Here is a 21,180-nt window from a genome sequence, read left to right as displayed (position 1 = left end):
AAGGATAAGAAGGAGGTTCAGGTAAGTGTGTGTGTGTGTATGTGTGTGTGTACGTATGTTAGATGTGGGAGCTTATCTCCTTAACTTACAGGTATATAATGAGTCCTTAATGTTTCTCAACTCTTTAAAAAAAAAGCCAAACTTTTTCTTTTGAAAAACCTTCTTAAGTCCTGGAAGTTCAGATATATCCCTCTAGGAGAAAAGATTTTGTCTAGCTTTACTTACTCCAATCTGTTTTGAGAAAACAGCAGATTATTTTCATTTATCAAATAGAAAAATATATTAAATATTCTTTTAAAAGACTATATATAGGGAGCCTAAGATGGTGGCTAGGAGAGACAGGGCAAAAAAACACCTCTGTGAAAAATACTAGATAAAAGCCAGAAAGTGACCTAGAACACCAGTTCCAGCAATGCACATGCTGGACGAGGTCTGCCAAATCCACAGTGAAACCGGGAGTCTGCATTCTGAAACGAGTGAGTAAGCCTGCTGAATATCTGGCAGCCATGCTGCGGTGTGGGGAAACTGTGGATTGGCTTTTGGGGTCAGACTAGTTCTTTTTAAAAAAACCCAAAAGCAGCTGCAGATACAGCAGCGAGAAATACACAGTGATGTGCGGCAGGAACGGGCTGTGCGAACGCCTCAATATCTGGCATGGAAGAAAGCCTTTCGCACACCTGCTGCTAATTGTCTCAGAGCGAGGAAGGCAGAGGTGAGCCAAAAGGAGATAAAAATCATGCCCCTTGCAGCCATCTCCCCGGCAGCCAACTGCCCGGCGCAGGCGCCACAGCCCAGAGCTGCACCAAGAAACCCAGGGTGACAGGGGTTGTTTCCAGCAACACATGCACATGCCATGGTATCGGACACGGACAGTAGCCTTTCACAAACCCACAGCTAATTGTCCTGGAGCTGAGAGGGCGGAGCTGTGTGAAAGGGGAAATTGACACACCTCATATAGCCATCCTTTCAGGTGGCTGGGAACACACCTACACGGCCCAGAGGCCCAGAACTTCCCTTGAGGGATGGCGCACACTTGTGATGTAGCACAACCTTCCCTCAGCAGAGGCCGTAGAAGGGCACAGCTTGGGGGAGGGACCCACTTGGAAATCCCAGGGTCCATACGCCAATACTGGGGACTTCTGGGTCAGTGGCAGGGACAATCTGTGGCGAAACTGAAATGAAGGTTTAGACTCTTGCAAAAGCCTTGGATCTCCAGGAACACCTGGGAGGTTTGATTATTGAAGCTGCCCTCCCTCCCTGGCTGCTCAGATGCACGCCCTGCATTTGGGGTGGACAGCACCAACAATACATCCAAACTTGGTGCACCAGTTGGACCCCACAAGAACCAGACCCCCACACACCACAAAGACAAAGTTAGGGAGAACTGACTTCAGGGGAATGGGTGACTTGTGGATGCCATCTGCTGGTTGGTTGGAGAGGGTATGTGCCACCAAGCTGTAGATCTGACAGATTAGAGATTAGCCTTTGAATGGTTCTGCATACCCTGAGAGAACCCTATCAGGTGGAGCGAATGCCAGGAGGTGGGAAGCAGTGGAAAATTTTGAAGCTTGTGAAGGGGCCAGGTGGTGTGGATAGCCCAAACCCAAACACCCAAATCAAAAGATCAGAGGAGACACAGTACTTGGAACAATTAATCAAAGAACAAAAGACAAACAATGAGAGCATGGCACAGGATATAAAGGACATGAAGAAGACCTTAGAAGAGCATAAAGAAGAAATTGCAAGAGTAAATAAAAAAATAGATGATCTTACGGAAATAAAAGAAACTGTTGACCAAATTAAAAAGATTCTGGATACTCATAGTACAAGACTACTGGAAGCTGAACAATGAATCGGTGATCTCAAGGACCACAGAATGGAAAATGAAACAACAAAAGAAAGAATGGGGAAAAAAATAAAAAAAAATCGAAATGGGATATGGTGGATAAAATAAAACATCCAAATATAAGACTCATTGGTGTCCCAGGGTGGGGGAGAGAAGGGTAGACGTCTGGAAAGAGTGTTCAGGGAAATTGTGGGGGAGGTGTCCCGAACCTTCTGCACAATAGAGATGCACAGGGCATGGATGCCCAGCAAACTCCAAGTGGAATGAAATCTGGGTGGATCCACTCCAAGACATATTCTGATCAGACTGTCAAGTGCTGAGGAGAAGGAGTGAGTTCTGAGGGCAGCGGGAGAGAAACAACTCACCACATACAAAGGAAACAACACGGGACTGAGTAGTGACTGCTCGGTGGCCACCATGGAGGCAAGAAGGCAGTGGCATGACATATTTAAAATTCTGAGAGAGAAAAATTTCCAATCAAGAATACTTTGTCCAGTGGAGCTCTCCTTCAAATTTGAGGGAGAGCTTGAATTTTTCACAAACAAATGCTGAGGGATTTTGCTAGTAAAAGACCTGCCCTGCTTCAGATACTAGGGGGAGCCCTGCCGATGGAGAAACGAGGAAAGGAGAGAGAGATATAAAGAGAGGTTCGGTGCTAAAGAGATTCAGTATTGGTTCATTAAAGGACAATGGGAGAGGGGGTAGGAAATATATCTGACAAACATAAACAGGGGGATGGCTGATTCAAGAAAGTCCTTCACAGTAACAATGTTGAATGTAAATGGATTAAACTCCCCAATTAGAGGATGTAGATTGTCAGTATGGATCAAAAAATGTGAACCATCAATATGTTGCATGCAGGAGACTCATCGTAGACACAGGGACGCGGGGAAATTGAAGGTGAAAGGATGGAGAAAATGTTTCATGCAGGCTGCATCCGGGAGAAAGCAGGAGTAGCATTGTTGGTCTTGGATAAAATAGACTTTTAATGCAGGGATGTTGTGGGAGTCAAGGAAGGCCACTACGTGCTAATAGGAGGGGCAATTCAACGGGAAGAAATGGCAATCGTAAATGTTTGTGCACCCAGTCATGGTGCCACAGAGTGCATGGGACAAACACTGGCAAAACTAGAGGAAGCAATGGATGGTTCCATGGTAGTTGTGGGAGACTTTGGCACATCACTCTCTCCTGTGGATGGATTGACCAGACAGAGGACCAATGAGGAAACTGATAACCTAAACAGTATGATGGTTGAATTGGATTTAATGGACCTATGTAGAACATTGCATCCCAGGTCACCAGGATGCACATTCTTTAGTGATCACGGAACTTTCTCCAGGAAATGTATATGTGAATTATTTTATTTGTTCAAGGGAAAAAAAAAGACTATACATGGTCTCCTGGGGTGGGTACCCAACCTAGAAACTCCCACAATGCTTTGCAGATTCTAGGGTTCTGGGCTCTCTGTCTTTGACTCCGTTGCAATAAAAAGGAAATAAGAGTTGTCAACACATCTACTCTGGAGGAGCAAGGCTATCCTGCTGCCTCTGCTCTGTCATTTCCTTCTATCTGAGCTGCTGAGCCTTTGAGCCCTCCAGTGCCTGGGACCAGAGAGACTCTTCCTCCCTTTCCAGCTCCCCCAAAACCCTCTGTCTCTTATGCGGGGGTGGGGCCAGCCAGCACCAGCCCACCTTCCTGACTCTGAAGCCCTCTGTCGGCTCAGCCTCCAAGGAGAAGTTCGCCTGCTCACTCTCTCCCTCCACATCAGGCTGTCCTGGAGGGCAAAAATCAGAGAAGGACATCCCCAGGCCAAAGGAAGGTTTACAGTACTGGACAGCACCTCAGGCCACAGATGTGCACGAAGTTCAACTAACTGTTCTGCCCCGAGAGCAGCTCCAACGAGTGGGGGCAGGAAGGGGAACCCAGCAGTCCTGGGATATAACTGGCCCTCTGCCGTGGCTTCCCCTCCCTTCTGGGATTCCTGGTCAGGGTGAAGGCACCAAGGCATTCACTGCTTTTCCCCTCCATTACTGTAGGAAGCACACATTTACTAGACTATATACTTGGTTCTCATCTAACCCTCATATCACCTTGTGAATTAAGGATTATCAGCCCATTTTGGGGATGAGGAACCTGAAGTTCTGAAAAAAAGGGACTTGGCAGAGGTGACACAGCTAGGAAGTGAGTTTGGAGCCTGAGTCTCATATTGCCAGGCCCCAGTATTCTTCTGGACACACACCTGCTTCACCCCTCACCCTTTTCCTGGTCTGGTTTGGGAGTGATATGACATGCGCTGGTCTGGGCATCAGGTGGTCTGAGCTCTGGTCCAGATTGTGCGACTAGATGACTGACCTTGGGCAAATCACTTTCCTTGTCAGAGCCTCCATTTCCTCATCTATAGGATGATACTGCCAATCTGCCCTACCCACTCCACCCTGGGGGGTTGCGAGGTCTCAAAAGGATGTGACTGGGCTTTATAAATGGTACATCCTGAAGGTGTCAGTTATTCTAAGCTTAAATTTGATTAGACATCAGATATGTGGCATTGTTATTGACCATCAACAAAAATCTTTCTCCCCCATCAGTCAGTTTACTACTTATTACTCCCTCCACCCATCTGGAACAGGCACGCCACCCACTTTGCTGGTCTAAGGCTCCAAGATTTTACCTGGCTATGGGCTGGGGTTTTCCAGCAAACTGCTGGAACAGGAAGCCAACTCAAGGAGTAAGGGAGCTTCTTGAGTTTACATAACTTTCTGAGCCCTGGACCCAGCCTGAGAGTGTGTTGATTCGGGCAGAAGAGTTGGCTCAAAGATTACAGAGGACTGTGACTGTCTTTTGCTTTCTTTCTCTGCTCCTGTTGTAGGGTTGCTTCTTGGTTTTCCCTTGTTAAAGTCTTGATATTTAAACTCCCTATCCCTTGTCCTGATGGCAGGGCCCTGAATCCAACTTAAGAGGGTCCATGGCACCTTACTCTCCAAATCCAATTAGTTTTTGTCTAGTTCACTCCACCTCTAAAATATTGAGCTTGTCCCCTCCTCTCATCCCTGCAGCCAGTCCTAATTAAGTATACCCTTGTCTTTTACCTGAACAACTACAACTGCCTCCTTGCTGCTCTCCCTGCCTCTAGCCTGGTGTTCATCAATCCTACACAGGTTACCAGCATGACCTCCCTTAAAAAACAGACCTGATCTTGTCATATCTCTGCCCAGGAATGTCTGACAACTCCCCATTCCTGCCACTCAAGGCCTTTATGTCCTGACTTCTGCCTGCCTCTCTGGGCTCATCTCCTGCCACAGCCCATAATCCAGTCACACTATTCTTCCTGCCAGTTCTCAGACTAACCTTCAAGTTTCCAGGGCCTTAGTCTATGCTGTTGCCTCCACTTGAATGTATTTCCCTTCCTTCTCCACATTCACCTTGTGATGTTTCAAGGCTCAGCTCAAATGCTAGCTCTTTTGTGAAACCTTCCCTGGCCTGTTTCCAAATAGGTTTAGTTGCCCCCTGCCCCTTTAATGTGATCACAGTTTCTATAATTGTCTCCCTCTCTTTAGACTACAAGGGCATTTTAAGGGCCTCGTTACTTATCTCTGTTGCCAAAGTCCATTGAATGTCTGGCACAAAATAGATGGTCAGATTTGCTTAATCAGCAAATAAGTGTTCATAACAATATTTTTAAGACAAGAATAGTGTTAAGTAGTCAAGCCCAGGTTCTCCCATGTTTTGAGTCCTCTCAATCAGCTCCCACCACCCCTACCCCAAACAGATCTGTCTACCCCCTAATTTGCCTTCCTTGCTCTTTGGAGGAGTTCCCTTTGGAGATTCTTGTATATGTGTGTGTGCATGTGTGTGTAATGGAATGATCTTTGGTTTGATCAGATGTTCCTTCTAGCTCTGTAGCAATCTTTCATTTAAGTATCCTCCTTTATTTCCTTTCCGAATTCATATATACTGACATTTAGGATCTACAATGACATTATTGTAGACCAAGAACCTAGCATAATGACCAGCACTTGGTAGGTGCTCGTTAAAATTAAATGGGAGCATATGAATGACCCCTTCTCTTGCTGGGTAGACTGCTCAGTAGACCTGAAATCAGAAGACAAAGATGCTGCCACCTCCTAGCCATGGCTGTGGGCAAGTTATTTCACATTTCTGAGCTTCAGTTCCTTCTCTTTCAATCAGAGATAACAATACCTATACTTCATAAGAATATAGAAGATTAAATACAGAGGACTGCTCCTAGCACAGTCCCTAACACAGAGCTCAGTGGACATCTCATTCACTCAGCCTCCAGCCAGCCAGTCAGAAGAGGCCTCATTTCCCTGGCCATCCTCTTGCTCTTCTAATTCACAGGAATATGGACCAAAAGTGACCTCTGTCCAGGGTCCCCTGCATCATACAGAAGGCAATGTGAAGCAGAAAACAACCTAGGTTTGAATTCCGACACTGCCACTTCTGAGCTGCACGAATTTGGACCAGTGTACTGACCTTTAAAAGGAACATAACACTGCCTAGCTCTTAGGGCTGCTGTGAGAAATTAAATGTGTGTAAAGCGAATTAGGTGACCTCAGAATTTGGTAGCTATCAGGACTTGTCTGGTGAACAAAATAGCTGATGTAAGTGCCCTTGAAAACCAGACATGTGATTGTGCTGCCCTCATGTGGACAGGAGGGCACATAGCTCAGCAAAGGCACCCCCAAACGTTCAGTGGGAAAAATCGTATCACAGGAGACTTTTTCCCTCTGCTAGGGAGGCTCATGCTTTACCCCGAAAGTTAGTGAATATCTAAACCAGAACTTCTCAGACACCAATATGCTTGTAAAATGCAGATCAGATTCTGACTCAATAAATGCAGGGTGGGGTCAAGGTTCTCCCACTCTAACAAGCTTCCAGGTGATACTGATGTTACTAGCCCATGTGACATAATAGGAACTATTTAAGTGCCTACCATGTGCCAGTTAGAGTCAGTTAATCTAGAACTTACATAGTTCTCAAGACTCTGTGAGTTTAGTATTATCTATCTACATTTCTCAAATGCGGAAACAGCAGCAGAAGGAGAAAATAACTTGTCCTATCATACAGCCAGTAAGGGGCAGGTCTTGGGTTCTGATTTAGGCAGTCTGGCTCCAAAGGCTGCTAAAGTGACTCCAACAGTGTATGGAGGATGACCAAGAAGAGAAGGGTGTGGAGGGAAATGAGCAAGGGTACTGCAGTGATCTAGATGAGCTGATGAGGCCTAAGCTAGGGCAGAGGCTGTGTGGATGGAAAAGAGGGGACACAAAAGAGAAAGGACAAGATTTGGTGTTAGGGTATGGGTATAAGGCAGCAGTCTGAAGTGAGGAGTCTGGCTCCTGGTCAAAATCCTATGTATGATTTTTCAGGGCCAACCATAGGCAATTACAAAGGCTTTACCTGGCAGGCCTCGGGGGAAAGCTGCCCTCCCCACACCAGACTTTTGTGTCCTCTCAGTACAGCGCAGTCTCTGAAGTGAGCTGCGGTCAGACACTCACACCCCCCTGGCCAGCCGTGCTCTTATGCTTACTTGCATCTCTGGCCCAGAAGCCTCCATTTGGAGGCCTTCTCGGGACTCTGCTGGGCCCTCCTTATTTGCGTAAGGGGAAGCCTTAAAGACACTTCTCCGCTCTTGGTAAGCCGTATTTTTCTACTCCTAGCCCTTCCCTCCCTCTTCCTGGCCCCTGGCCCATACAACAGCAGGAGCCTTTTGTTCAGGGATGCCTGGCATCAAGATGATCCCTACATCTGTGCTGACCCATCTGACCCTCACCTGAAAAATGGAACACTGGGAGAGCCAGTCCTTTCTCCTGATTCCCTTCTTGTTTACACTATCGCAGTAAGTGATTAAAGGCTTGACTGTTAAAAATTTCCTTTTGGCTTGTTGCCTCAATTGACTACTTTTACACTTGGCAGCTAGCTACAGACATAGAGGAGACTCTGAGAAGCTGGTTTGGCCAACTGTAGAGATGATAGCACCTACCATTTACTGAGCAAGGAAACACGGAGGAAGAGCAAGTGTCAGGGGGAAGGTGAGTTCAATTTTGGGAATGGTCGATATGAAGTGCCTTTTGGTCATCTGGGAGAGATATGAGGTAGATGAACCTTAATGTCAGGAGCTCAAGAGACGATATGGGTTGTGGACAGACTTTGGGTGTCAGCGTTATGTGAAGCCATGCATGACTGAGGTCATCTGGAGAGCGTTCAGACTGTCCTGCTCCAGACCAGTCAATCCAACGAATAACCAGAAGAGACTGCACTGGAATCCAGGTCTTCTTAGCTGCTTAGCTGCAGTGGAGACTGGCTCTGTTCATTCCACTGGGCATACTGGAGCTGGGGAGCAGGCAGAGCATAAGATGCTGACCAGCTGCAAGGGGAGGGGTTTCTGGAGCTCCATGGGGACTAATCCAATGAATTGTCCCCTGCCCCCCCAGCCCAAGATCAGCAGAAATAAGAACAACTCTACAGAAAGACACACCAACAAAGGTTGGGAAATATTTATTTTCTTTAAACAAGGTCATAAATAACAAAAAAACAAAGTAGGTCCCACACTTTGGACCATGCAGCAGGACAGGGATAGGAAGCTGCTTGGTGGAGGGGGCTATGCATCACCTAAGACAGTCACAGAAAAGATGGGCTTCAGGAGACTGCCCCGCCCTGCCCGTGGAAATGGCATGCCTGGGCAGCAGGGGCAGCCGCGGCGCTGTGACACAGCAGCTGCAAGAGAGCAAGAACTGGGGATGCAGAGCTGTACTGTTTCTATGACGAGTGACATGGAAACCAGAAATGGTAAAGAGAAGCTGTGGGTCTAGAAGAGGCAAGCAGGCACTATGCACACCTTCAGGGACCAATCATGAAAACGGTTAAATTTGAATAATTATTAGAAACAATTCCAGCAGGCTTTTAGCCTGTGGCTTTGTGCATGGGCTGTATTTAACCTGGGTTGCTCTGTGGCAGGTGAGGGCTCAAGAGTCCCCTGGAACAGCCTGGCCTCAGCCCAGGGCAGGTGCCCAGACAAGTGGGAGTGGGACGGGAGGTTCTCCCCAGACAGGAGGCCATGTGCTTAGACTGGCTGCACCTGGTTTTCAGGCTGGTTTCTTGTGATGCTATTCACTACCCCTCCCGGTACCTAAGGATGGGATCCCGGCCTTTCCGGGTCTCCTGAGCCTGAAAGAATATGACTGGGATAAAAAGGTACCTGACAGGTATTTTATTCGAAAGGGGAAAAACAAGGACCACCCTGTGCATCGTCCATCCCATGAGGTAGGGCGGGACCATGCCAAGAACTATTTCAAGGAATGGAGGTTCCTGAGTCTGGGGAGACGTTTGGACCCAGGTGTGTGGCCTGATGCCAGGAGTAGGGGCCCAGGGTGGCAGCTCTGATGGAGGCTTTACCCTAGGCAAGGCAGAGAGATAGGCAGACGCTTCCCCTGTACAAGGAGAGGGGAGGAGCTGGGGAGCCCTGGACTAGGCAGGCCGATGCTGGTCAAGGGCCCTGGGAAATAATGCTTTGGGCAGGAAAACACGAAAGGGTTTGTACATCTGGGGATGCCTGTTCTACCGGGAGCTGGTGTCACACGGCTGGACTGGGAAGGTGAGGAGACAGCGGCATCACAGTGGCCTCTGGTGCAATGTATTTACAACAGAGCTCAATGCTGAGGGAGGGATGGAGAGCAGTTCTCTAACAGCCAGGAAACACGCTGTGAAGAGTAGGAAGAGAAGGGAAAAAGGTGACAATAATTAGCTTTCTCTTTGCTTATCCTGCCTCCTCCAGGACGCCCTCCCTAATGAACCCCAGGGCCTTAGGAGATCTCACCCATCTTCCCACAGTCCCACCCAGGGCTAGACATAGGATCTGGACTTAGTGTACTGCTGATCTGACCAAGACCCCAACTGGTCCAGGGGCCCCAGAAACCATTTATTGAGAGAGATGAAGTAAATTGTTGATTCCTGGGATCCATCAGTGGTCAGCTGCTTAGAGGCAGCTCAGCATAAGGATGTTACTTCCATGGCCGACTGTAACAGGTTCCTGTCTTCACCTCCAATGCCTACCCTGCCCTGTCAACCCCTCACCAACCAGGCCCTGACATTAAGACATCTTTAAGGCAGAAGCCATTTCTTTTTCTTCAACATCAGAAACTTTCTGAGGATGGGGAACAAGTTCCCTTGTATCCTTACTAAAATAAGACTTTCTAACAGGCAGGCCAGTGACTTCACATCAGGCTCCTGGGCTCTCTGAAGATCAAGAGCCTTTTATAGCAAAAACTGGGACCCTGATGTGGGTCCAGGACACTGTATCTCCCTAGTCAGAAGGAGAGCTTCCTAGGATGAGACATGCCCAAACCCCCCGCCACCCCCCTTCTTCCTGGGAGTGATATTTGCCTCCCTTGAGACATGTGGTAAAATCTGGAGACATTTTTGTTTGTCACAACTATGTGTGTGTGTGTACATGCACGTGCACTACTGGCATCTAGGGGAGTAGAGGCCAGGGACGACACTAATTATTCTACCATGCAGAGGACAGCCTCCCACAACAAACAAATCCCCACCCCCAAATGCTAATAGTGCTGAGGCTGAGAAACCCTGCTCTGGCCCTCTGGGCAGCCTCCATGGCCAGCCTGGCTTCCCTCAGCAGCAGGGCAGGGGAAGGCATTGAGAACCTCCTTAAGAGTCTAGTTAAGGACTGATTCCCACCCAAGCCGCCTCAGAGAAGGGGCACCCCAAGAAGTGCACATCCCAGTGGGAGGTGGGCAGAATTTCATCTCAGCCTCAGCAACCACCCTCTGGACCAGATGCCACAGAACAATCATGTAGAAACACACATGCTGGGCTGTTTGTTGAGGAGGGAGAGAGACATGGTGACCCAAACCACACAGGGATAAGGCAGAGATATTTAAGTGTTGCAAATGTCTGTCAGAAATAGCCCAGCACTGCTGGGGTCCTTAAGCCCTTGTATTTTCTTACCACTGGAATCCACCGATGGGCTCTGCAAACCTGTGCCGGATCAAGAAAGTGGCAACGGCTTCGGCTACCTGGGAAAGGAGAGAGATTCCAGGCCACATCAAGGTTAGTGATCCAGTTCAGCCTTGGAGGTCGTGTGGGCTTCTCTTGGAAGCTTAGACTCTATGCTGGACTTACAAGTCTCATAGACCTGGGTATCCTGAAATCAAAATAACCTGTATCCTAGCAGGACTCTTCATCACCCTTGCCAGGGATGGCTCCAGAGAGGTCAAGAGGAATGGTATAAAAGCCTTATTTATCCCTTCAGACTAACAAGGAACCTTTTTCCTTACTGGAGGACCCCCTATTAATTCCTAACTGTGACTGGAGTTCAGAGGGCAGTTTCTACCCCAATCATACCGTCTTCCATCTGGCTTTTAGGGAGAAAACGGAGAGGTAAAGCTTAAGATCTTAATCACAGGGCCCTGGAATGAAATATCAGGGTACCTGTAGTTCCTCAGCCCACACCAAGAAAGCCAAGACCACAAGCAGCTGCGAGGGAGAGCTTTGGGAGCTAGTGGAATTTCCTCTGCATAGGCCTCATAAGCAGCTGCTTCAGGCATCATGGGCTGAGACTCGGAGGCTTGTTCCATCTTCTGTGAGAACCAAGGTTACTCTCATAATTGTTCCTTTTACAGTCATTGAGCACCGGACCCACCTTGTCTGGGGCATCCTCATGGACTGCGTGGCCACACTGGGGGAGGACCTGCATCTGAAACTTCCCTGGAGAGGAAACAAAGCCAGGCAACCTCAGAAACTAAAACAGTCTCCTCCTTACCACTTCTGCAGCCTTGCAGGTCACTCCAGGAGCCCAGGACCTCCCTACTCCCTGTGCCTGCAACCACTACTCGACATCAAATATCCAAACCCTTGATAAGGCTGGAAATATCTGAAACTGAGCCTTGGGCAAATCATTTTTCCTTCACTGTTTTCTTCTGCCAGCCACACAGGAAGAAACAGGACCTGTTCTCAGGGGATTTCTAGTCCAGAGGGGAAAGAAAACAAAAACTTTTAAGGCAGCATGTAGTTCCTATGATAAAACTGAGCACATGGGGTTGTAAGAACATAGTAAAGAGGCTTCATAATCAAATGGGGATCCAGGAAGCTTTCTCACTCAGAAAGAATAGCCTAAATGAAGGAAAGGAGGCTTGAAATGGTATTTGTTCTTGGAAGTAAAATAAGTTTGGCACAGCATAAGATTGCCCAGGGAGAGTAAGGAGAGAAGAAAGGCCAAGAACAGAACTTGTTTAGGTCTAAACTTGGGTCTTGGAGTTGGTACTGCCTCTTCTCAGAACCCAACAGTTGCCAATGCCTGTTCACTTTCATCCATACTAAAGCAAAAGCCTCCACAAAATTGGTCCCGCTGCCTCTGCTGTCACCTGGCCAACACACCCTGCACCTGTAGCATAGTATGTAACATGTCACTTTCCTACTCACTGTCTCATGATACCTGTGAGGCAGACAACAATCTCATTTTATGGATTAAGAAAACTAAAGCCAAAGCAGGTTAAGTAACTTGCCCAAGGTCAAAAAATAGTATTCAAATCCAGTTCTCCCAACTTCAAAGCCATTGTTTTTACCACCTCATTATGCTGTCTTCTAAACGGTGTCTATACCTTTTTGTATCTGGACTATCTTGAACCTTTCCTAAGAATTCTAATAATAATCAAAAATACTGAAAAGTATTCAGGATATCTCCTTTCAGAATCATATATACCTGCAGAGTACTTTGTAGTTTGTAATACTCTTTCAAACATATTGCCTTATTTTAATTCTCATATCCATTGAGACACATGTAGTATTGTAATTCCCATTTTTCGATGAAAAAAAATCAAAGCTCAGAAAAGGGAAATGAGATGGATGTCAAATTTGAGTCTAAAGCTCATGCTCTCTCCATTGCACCTCACCATCTCAGGATATTAATTTCCACATGATTCTGCCCCTTTTCTCTACTCTCAGAGCCTGACGAGGGCCTAGGGACCTCATTTCTTGATAACTTACCTTGCATTTGGCCAATAGTCAGATCTTTATCCAACCTATCAACACCTAGAACAAAACAAGAGAATCTGTAAGTAGCTTACTAGAAAATGCCCCATGAAATAGGTTTTGCTGTCCAAGTACTAAGTAAAAATTGTTACAACGCTGTAAACATGACGACATTCTCAATTCATGTTAATGCCAAGTTTAACTCCAAAGGGTAGATTCTCACCAGATGAAGCTGGCCAGGCTTAGGTTCTCCTGCACTCACTTTGCTCATTTAAACAGATTTCTATAAACAGGGTTTTACTTTTTTGATTCTCATTGCACTCAGAATACTCTTATACCACTGTTTCTAGCTCTAAGAGAAGGACTTGGGCTTAACCAGATCCAGAAGCCAGGCCAGAATTAGGCCATCCCAGGTGTGCCAATTTGGATGTATTATGTCCCCCAAAATGCCATGTTCTTTAATGCAGTCTTGTGGGGACAGATGTATTAGTGTTGATTAATTGGAATCCTTTGATTGTTTCCACAGAGATGTCACCCACCCAAATGTGGATAATATATTTGATTAAATTATTTCCATGGAGGTGTGGCCCTGCCCATTCAGCGCAGGTCTTGATTAGGTTACTGGAATACTTCAAAAAGAGCCATGCACCCTCTTTCTCTAGCTAAGCCAACTCGGCAGGTGAACTCACTGCCCTCCCCACTATGTGGCACCTGACTCCCAGGGGTGTAAATCTCCCTGGCAACACAGGATATGACTCCTGGGGATGAATCTGGCCCTGGCATCTGGGATTGAGAACATGTTCTTGACCAAAAGGAGGGTGCAAAATGAAATAAAGTTTCACTGGCTGAGAGATTTCAAATGGAGTCAAGAGGTCACTCTGATGGACATTCCTACGCACTATATAGATAACCCTTTTTAAGTTTTAATGTATTGGAATAGCTAGAAGTAAATATCTGAAACTATCAAACTCCAACCCAGTAGCCTGGACTCTTGAGGACAACTGTAGCTTACAAGGGGTGACAGTGTGATTGTGAAAACATTGTGGATCCCACTCCCTTTATCCAGTGTATGGATGGATGAGTAGAAAAACGGGGACAAAAACTAAATGAAAAATAGGGTGGGAGGGGGGAATGAGTTGGGTGTTCTTTTTTACTTTTATTTTTTTATTCTTGTTCTGATTCTTTCTGGTGTAAGGAAAATGTTCAAAAATAGATTGGGGTGATGAATGCATAACTATATGACAGTACTATGAACAGGTGATTGTACACCATGGATGACTGTATGGTATGTGAATATATCTCAATAAAACTGAATTTAATTAAAAAAAAAAAAAAAAAAAAAGAACAACACAGGCCCAGATGCTTGCTGCAGCTAAAAGACATTTTGGAGAACGCCATTTTGAAACACAACCTGGGAGCAAAGGAAGAAGACACCAGCCACGTGCCTTCCCAGACAACAGAGGTGTTCCGGAAGCCATTGGCCATTCTTCTGTGAAGGTATATTGTTGGTGCCTTAGCTTGGACACTTTTATGGCCTTTAGACTGTAACTCTGTAACCAAATAAACCCCTTTATAAAAGCCAATCCGTCTCTGGTATTTTGCATGACGAAAGCATTAGCAAACCGGAATACCAGGTGAATGCTTATGCTGAGTTAGGTTTAGGGATTTGGCTTGAGGAGGAGAAGGGCACAGACAAGTGAGGACAGAACTCCACTTTGGAAGTCACTTCCTATTTGGTGAGTAGTTTTAACAAAGACATATCCAGGTCACAACATACCCACATATACACACTTACCAGCCAAGAGCAGCAACTTAGGAATAGGACAACTAAGAAAGAGATTGGATAAGCCTCGGAACCAGCCATCCCAGTATTTTTCTGTTTTTGCCAGTTCAATTCTCCAGGTGTATGGATGGTCTTTCTTGGTCTGGGGGAACAAGAGCAAGGTCTGAGTCTCTAAGGTTAACCCCTGGAGGAACGGGGTAAAAACTAGGTCTTGGGAAAAGGAAAGGGAAGGGCACTAGCACTTATGAAGGACCCATTATGTCTCAGGCATTTTAATATACTTTTAATCCTTATAGTAGCCTCATGAGATAGGTAATTATTAAAATTTCCATTTTTAGATAAGTTTACTTTTTACCTCTATTAGTTTTAGTGAACTTTGTTCACTTTAGTGAACAAAGCTACTAAAATGGCAGAGCCAGAATTAAGCTTTCCTTATACCCACTTGGCAAAAAAGGACATAACAAAAGAATAACAAAGAACACATTGCAGTATGAAAGAATTGTTCATGATAGAATATGAAGTGAAAGAATCACAGTACAACATAGTATCCAAATTAGGATTACTACTGGAAGAATGTGGTATACATATGGGGACGAATTGGAAGGGAAAAGTGAAATAGGTTGATTTGTTGTTAGAACTTTTTCCTTATATTTTATGATAACAATATAATCTTCCTGCAACAGTAATTTAAACGGAAATCTGACACAAATATGACAAAATGTCAACATCTGTTAAATCCTGATACTTGGTATGTGGACAGGAACAGAGCATGCACTAATCCAGTATAAGTTAAACAAATTAATGATTCTCTGCACCTTTCTGCCTAAAAGAAACATCTGAACTATTATAATTGAAGTAAATAATTGGGATACTACATCAACCACAATATGATAATATACAGGTGAACATGAGACAGTAACATGTTAAGTTAAAGAGAATTGGATGGGGAGTCTGGAAGCTTGGATCTTCTAGTCCTGTCTGTGCCACTGACTTGCTCAAGTTCCTTCCCCTCTCTGGGCTTTTGTTTTCCCATAAGTAAAAAGAAGCAAAAAGGTAGCTTATGGTATTGATATTCTCACTAAACAACTCCTTTTAGTCTCTTCTATTAGTATTTTCCAGGCATAGGACACTTTAAAGTGAACATTAATTTCCATTTCAACTTGAACTTCAGCCTATCCAATTACCTTGCAACACGTTCCATTTGTAGGCTATTTCTAATAGATCAGCTCCACCATCAGAGACAGGAAACAATCTTACAAGTCCCTCCCAACATGCACATTGGACTTCATATGCAAATGATAAATGTAAGGTAAAGGAAACTCCAAAGATGATAATATTTTTAAAAAAATGGACTTGCAGGAAGACGGAAGATTAGGAGAGGCAGAGCAAAATTCTCCTCCATGAAAAACTAGATGAAGGGCAGAAAGTGCTACAAAACAGCAGTTCCAGGGTGCCACTAGCTGGGCAGGGACTTCTAAACCACATAGTAGGGACCTGGCCAGAGAGGCAGAGAGACTGCATTTCTAAGGACTGGTGAGTGTGGTCAGCCTGGGCCACTGCCAGAGACGGGTGGCTGGAGGTGGGAGCCAAGCATAGAGCAAGCAACTTTCCAAGCCTCATGCACCCATCTCAGCAGTTGGCTGGGAAGATAACCCTTCAGAGCCCCACAGCTGAGAGCTCCCATGCCAGAGACTGGCAGCTAGAGCTGGCAACCAAGTGCAGAGCACGCAGCATTCCAAGCCCCATGCACGCATCTCAGCAATTGGCTGGGGAGATAACCTTTCACAGCCCCATGGCTGAGAGCTCCCATGAGGGAACTCGGGATTCAGCAGTCTTGTGAATGCATTCACTCATTCTCCTTGGAAGCCCGCAGTGAGCACAGCCAAGAGGCAAGGGCGCTGTATGGAAGAGCCAGGAGCCCCTCCCTAACCCCAGGGACTCACGAACGCATGGCAGACAGGGACTGCGGTACATGTGAGCTGGAAGGTGAGACATGCAGCTCCACAGCCCCATAGTGGTCCACTCGCAACCCTGGGAAATGCTGGGACCACTGTGACCTGGAACAGACTCACTACCAAACTGCACAGGCCCCACCCTCTTCCCACAGGGCTGGCAGTTCCAAGTGCACACAGAAAACTGGTGCACTGATTGGATTTCCACCCAGTTTGGACCCTATCCAGCATACAGATGAAGTTCAGGGAGAGCTGGTTTGAGGGTAAGAGGTGGCTCAAGAGCGCCATCTGCTGATAGAACAGGGAAAGTGTACTCTACTAAGCTGTAGCTCTGCCAAATTATAGATGAATGTTCAAATACTCCTGCATATCCCAAAATAACCTTATCAAGATAAGCAAATGCTGTGAGGCCAGCAATAGAAAATCATAAGGTACACGAAGAAACGAGAAGATATGGACAACCCAAATGACCAAATTAAAAAGCCAGAGGAGACACAGAACTTGGAGCAATTAATAAGAGGTACACACAAATCTCCAAAACAACTTCAGTGAGTTGACTAAGGACATAAAGGACAACAAGAAGATTCTAGAAGAGCATAAAGAAGAATTTGAAAGAGTAAATTAAAAAATAGCAGATCTTATGGAAATAAAAGATACTGTTGATTGAATTAAAAATATACTTGAGACACACAACAGCAGAATTGAAGAGGCAGAAGAAAGAATAAGTGATCTTGAGGACAAAGCAATAGAATGTGAAAGCACAAATGAACAAATGGTGAAAAAAATAAAAAAATTTGAAATGGATCTCAGGGAAATGATGGACAACATGAAGCACATAAATATGAGAATCACTGGTGTTCCAGAAAGGGAAGCGAAGAGTAAAGGGCTAGGAAGTGTTTCAAGAAACAGTTGGGGAAAACCTCCCAACCTTTCTAAACAACATAAATGTGCAAATGAAAGATGCACAATGAACTCCAAATAGAATAAATCCAAGTAAACCCACTCTAAGACATATACTTTTCAGATTTTCAAATGCTGAAGAGACAGAGAAACTCCTGAAGGCAGCAAGAGAGAAATGATTTACCACATATAGGGGAAACCACATAAGACTAAGTACTGACTAGTGAGTGGGCACCATGGAGGTGAGAAGGCAGTGGTATGAGATATTTAAAATTCTGAAAGAGAAAAATTGCCAGCCAAGAATTCTTTATTCAGCAAAGCTGTGCTTCAACATTGAGGGAGAGTTTAAAATTTTCACAGACAAACAAACGCTGAGAATTTTTTAACAAGAGACCTGCCTTCCAAGAAATATTCAAGGGAGTTTTACTGGCTGAGAAAAACAGAAAGGAGAGAGAGGTCTGGTGAAGAACACAGAACTGAAGAGCATAAGTAACGGAAACTAAAAGGGGGAAAAAATGAGAGAGAGAGAAAAAAAAACAGACCTGACAAATGAAAACCAAAGGATAAGATGGTTGATTCAAGAACTGCCCCCTACGTGGGATCAGACACCCAGAGGAGTGAATCTCCCTGGCAACGTGGAATATGACTCCCGGGGAGGAATGTAGACCTGGCATCGTGGGATGGAGAACATCTTCTTGACCAAAAGGGGGATGTGAAAGGAAATGAAATAAGCTTCAGTGGCAGAGAGATTCCAAAAGGAGCCGAGAGGTCACTCTGGTGGGCACTCTTACGCACAATTTAGACAACCCTTTTTAGGTTCTAAAGAATTGGGGTAGCTAGTGATAGATACCTGAAACTATCAAAATACAACCCAGAACCCATGAATCTCGAAGACAATTGTATAAAAATGTAGCTTATGAGGGGTGACAATGGGATTGGGAAAACCATAAGGACCACACTCCACTTTGTCTAGTTTATGGATGGATGAGTAGAAAAATAGGGGAAGGAAACAAACAAACAAACAGACAAAGGTACCCAGTGTTCTTTTTTACTTCAATTGCTCTTTTTCACTTTAATCATTATTCTTATTATTTTTGTGTGTGTGCTAATGAAGGTGTCAGGGATTGATTTAGGTGATGAATGTACAACTATGTAATGGTACTGTGAACAATCGAATGTACGATTTGTTTTGTATGACTGTGTGGTAAGTGAATATATCTCAATAAAATGAAGATTAAAAAAAAAAATAAATAAAAATAAAAGCAAAAAAAAAAAAAAAAAAAGACTCCTGGGGAGGAATCTGGACCTGGCATCGTGGGATGGAGAACATCGTCTTGACCAAAAGGGGGATGTGAAAGCAAATGAAATAAGCTTCAGTGGCAGAGAGATTCCAAAAGCAGTTGAGAGGTCACTCTGTTGGGCATTCTTACACACAATATAGACAACCCCTTTTAGGTTCTAATGAATTGGAATAGCTAGCCATAAATACCTGAAACTATCGAACTACAACCCAGAATCCATGAATCTTGAAGATGATTGTATAAAAATGTATCTTATGAGGGGTGACAATGTGATTGGGAAAGCCATATGGACCACACTCCCGTTTGTCTAGTTTATGGATGGGTGAATAGAAAAATGGGGGAAGAAAAAAAAAAAAGCACCCAGTGTTCTTTTTTTACTTTAATTGTTCTTTTTCACTTTAATTTTTATTCTTAGTATTTTTGTATGTGTGGTAATGAAAATGTCAAAAATTAATTTTGATGATGAATGCACAACTATATAATGGTACTGTAAACAACTGAATATACACTTTGTTTTGTATGACTGCATGGTATGTGAATATATCTCAATAAAAATGAATTATAAAAAAAAAAAAGAAAGTTAAAAAAAAAAAAAAAAAAAAGAACTGCCCTCACAGTAATAACACTGAATGTGAATGGATTAAACTCCCCAATTAAAAGACATAGATTGGCAGAATGGATTAAAAAGTATGAACCATCATACACTGTTTACAAGAGACTCATCTTAGACCCACTGACACAGAGTTTGAAAGTGAAAGGATGGAAAAAATATCCCACGCAAGCTATAGTGAAAAGAAAGCAGGGGTACCAATACTAATATCAGATAAAATATACTTTAAATGCAAAGATGTCATAAGAGACAAAGAAGGACACTATATACTAATAAAAAAGGACAATTCACCAAGAAGAAATAACAGTTATAAATGTTTATGCACCGATCAAGGTGCTCCAAAATACATGAGACAAACACTGGCAAAACTGAAGGAACCAATAGATGTTTCTACAATAATTGCGGGAGACTTCAATACATCACTCTCTCCTATAGATAGCACATCCAGACAGGGGACCCATAAGGAAACTGAGAACCTAAGCAACGTGATAAATGAAAGACTTAATAGACATATATAGAGCATTACATCCCAAATTACCAGGTTATACATTCTCCAGGATATATCATATGCTGGGGCATAAAAAAAATCCTCAAAAAATTTAAAAAGATTGAAATTATTCAAAGCATACTCTATGACCATAATGGAATGCAACTCAAAGTCAATAACATTCAAAGGAACAGAAGAGTCACGAGTATATGGAGGTTAAACAACACACTTCTGAACAATCAGTGGGTCAGAGAAGAAATAGCAAGATAAATCAGTACAATATTATCTAGAGAAAATGAAAACAGTAACACAAGATATCAAAACCTATGAGATGCAGCAAAAGCAATGCTGAGTGGGAAATTTATTGCTCTAAATGCATACATTAAAAAAAAAGAGTGGGGTCCAAAATGGCAGCCTCCAGCTGCACACAGGTGTTAGATCTTTACTGGGTGATGCTACAAGAAAGCAAGCATTTCAGCACCTACAATTACAGGACATATGCTCTCAGACAGATAAGAAATGCCTTAAGAGAAAATAAAAATGTAAAAGATCCTGTAGAAATTCAAACCCTAGTGAATAAAGCCAAAAGAGACCTTGGAATAATTCATCGGCAGGTCCACATTAGCCAAACGTACCCAATGGACAAGCTCATCATTGAGAATCAAGAGAAGCCCAGGACCTAGGGGGCCCAGGGACCAGCCACCACTAGCACCCATGGATCACCTTCAGCATCCATTCTGCGCTTGCAAGGGGGCTCCCAGTATACACAAGTGACCTCTTACACCAGCTTAAAACAGCCTCCTGTTCTAGCTGCCCTGTAGGAACTGATGAACTGAGTGACGTTTCCTTTCTTTTTTCAGCCTTTGGGAAAAAGGCTGTCTGTCTCAAGTTCAAGTGTTGAATTGTTGAGCTGGAGCTCACTCAAAATAATGCTGTTACTGCATCTCCTCTCTGCCCCCACCCCGATTTTGTTGCCCATCGCCACTTGAGTGAGCATATCGAGACTCTGTTTCTTGGTCCTTGACAACAAACAAAATTGTCTCCCTAAAAAAAGAAAGAGTGAGCTACAATCAAAGAACTAATGGAACAACTGAAGAAGCTAGAGCATGATCAGCAAACAACCCTAAAGCGAGTAGAAGAAAAGAAATAACAAGGATTAAAGCAGAAATAAGTGATATGGAGAACAAAAAAACAACAGAGAGAATAAATAAAACCAAAGCTTGGTTCTCTGAGAAGACTGACAAACCCTTAGCTAGACTGACAAAAAGTCAAAAAGAGAGAAGACCCAAATAAACAAAAT

General features: G+C 44.4%; 2 protein-coding genes across 2 annotated transcripts in view; one reads left to right on the top strand and one right to left on the bottom strand.

The window, feature by feature from the left end:
- Positions 1-8,343: 8,343 nt before the first annotated feature.
- PPME1 (protein phosphatase methylesterase 1) overlaps positions 8,344-21,180 on the bottom strand; it is a 101,758-nt gene continuing 88,921 nt past the window's right edge. Inside the window, exons 10-14 of the mRNA XM_037840628.1 lie at positions 14,643-14,772; positions 12,863-12,907; positions 11,520-11,584; positions 10,826-10,893; positions 8,344-9,561 (exon numbers count right to left, since the gene is read on the bottom strand). Coding sequence (XP_037696556.1) covers positions 9,543-9,561; positions 10,826-10,893; positions 11,520-11,584; positions 12,863-12,907; positions 14,643-14,772 — 327 coding nt within the window. The 3' untranslated portion in view covers positions 8,344-9,542. The remainder of the gene's footprint in view (positions 9,562-10,825; positions 10,894-11,519; positions 11,585-12,862; positions 12,908-14,642; positions 14,773-21,180) is intronic.
- Positions 20,288-20,615, top strand: LOC119537965 (LYR motif-containing protein 4-like). Its single transcript, XM_037840629.1, has one exon. The coding sequence runs from the start codon at positions 20,288-20,290 to the stop codon at positions 20,561-20,563; it is 276 nt and encodes a 91-aa protein (XP_037696557.1). The 3' UTR covers positions 20,564-20,615.

Source organism: Choloepus didactylus, chromosome 6 (genome assembly GCF_015220235.1).
Source record: "Choloepus didactylus isolate mChoDid1 chromosome 6, mChoDid1.pri, whole genome shotgun sequence".
Classification (NCBI taxonomy): domain Eukaryota; kingdom Metazoa; phylum Chordata; class Mammalia; order Pilosa; family Megalonychidae; genus Choloepus; species Choloepus didactylus.
This window is presented reverse-complemented; position numbering and strand designations above follow the sequence as displayed.

Bases quoted from the DNA above. Each gene is read 5' to 3' on its own strand.
- LOC119537965 (XM_037840629.1), top strand. From the start codon at position 20,288: ATGGCAGCCTCCAGCTGCACACAGGTGTTAGATCTTTACTGGGTGATG.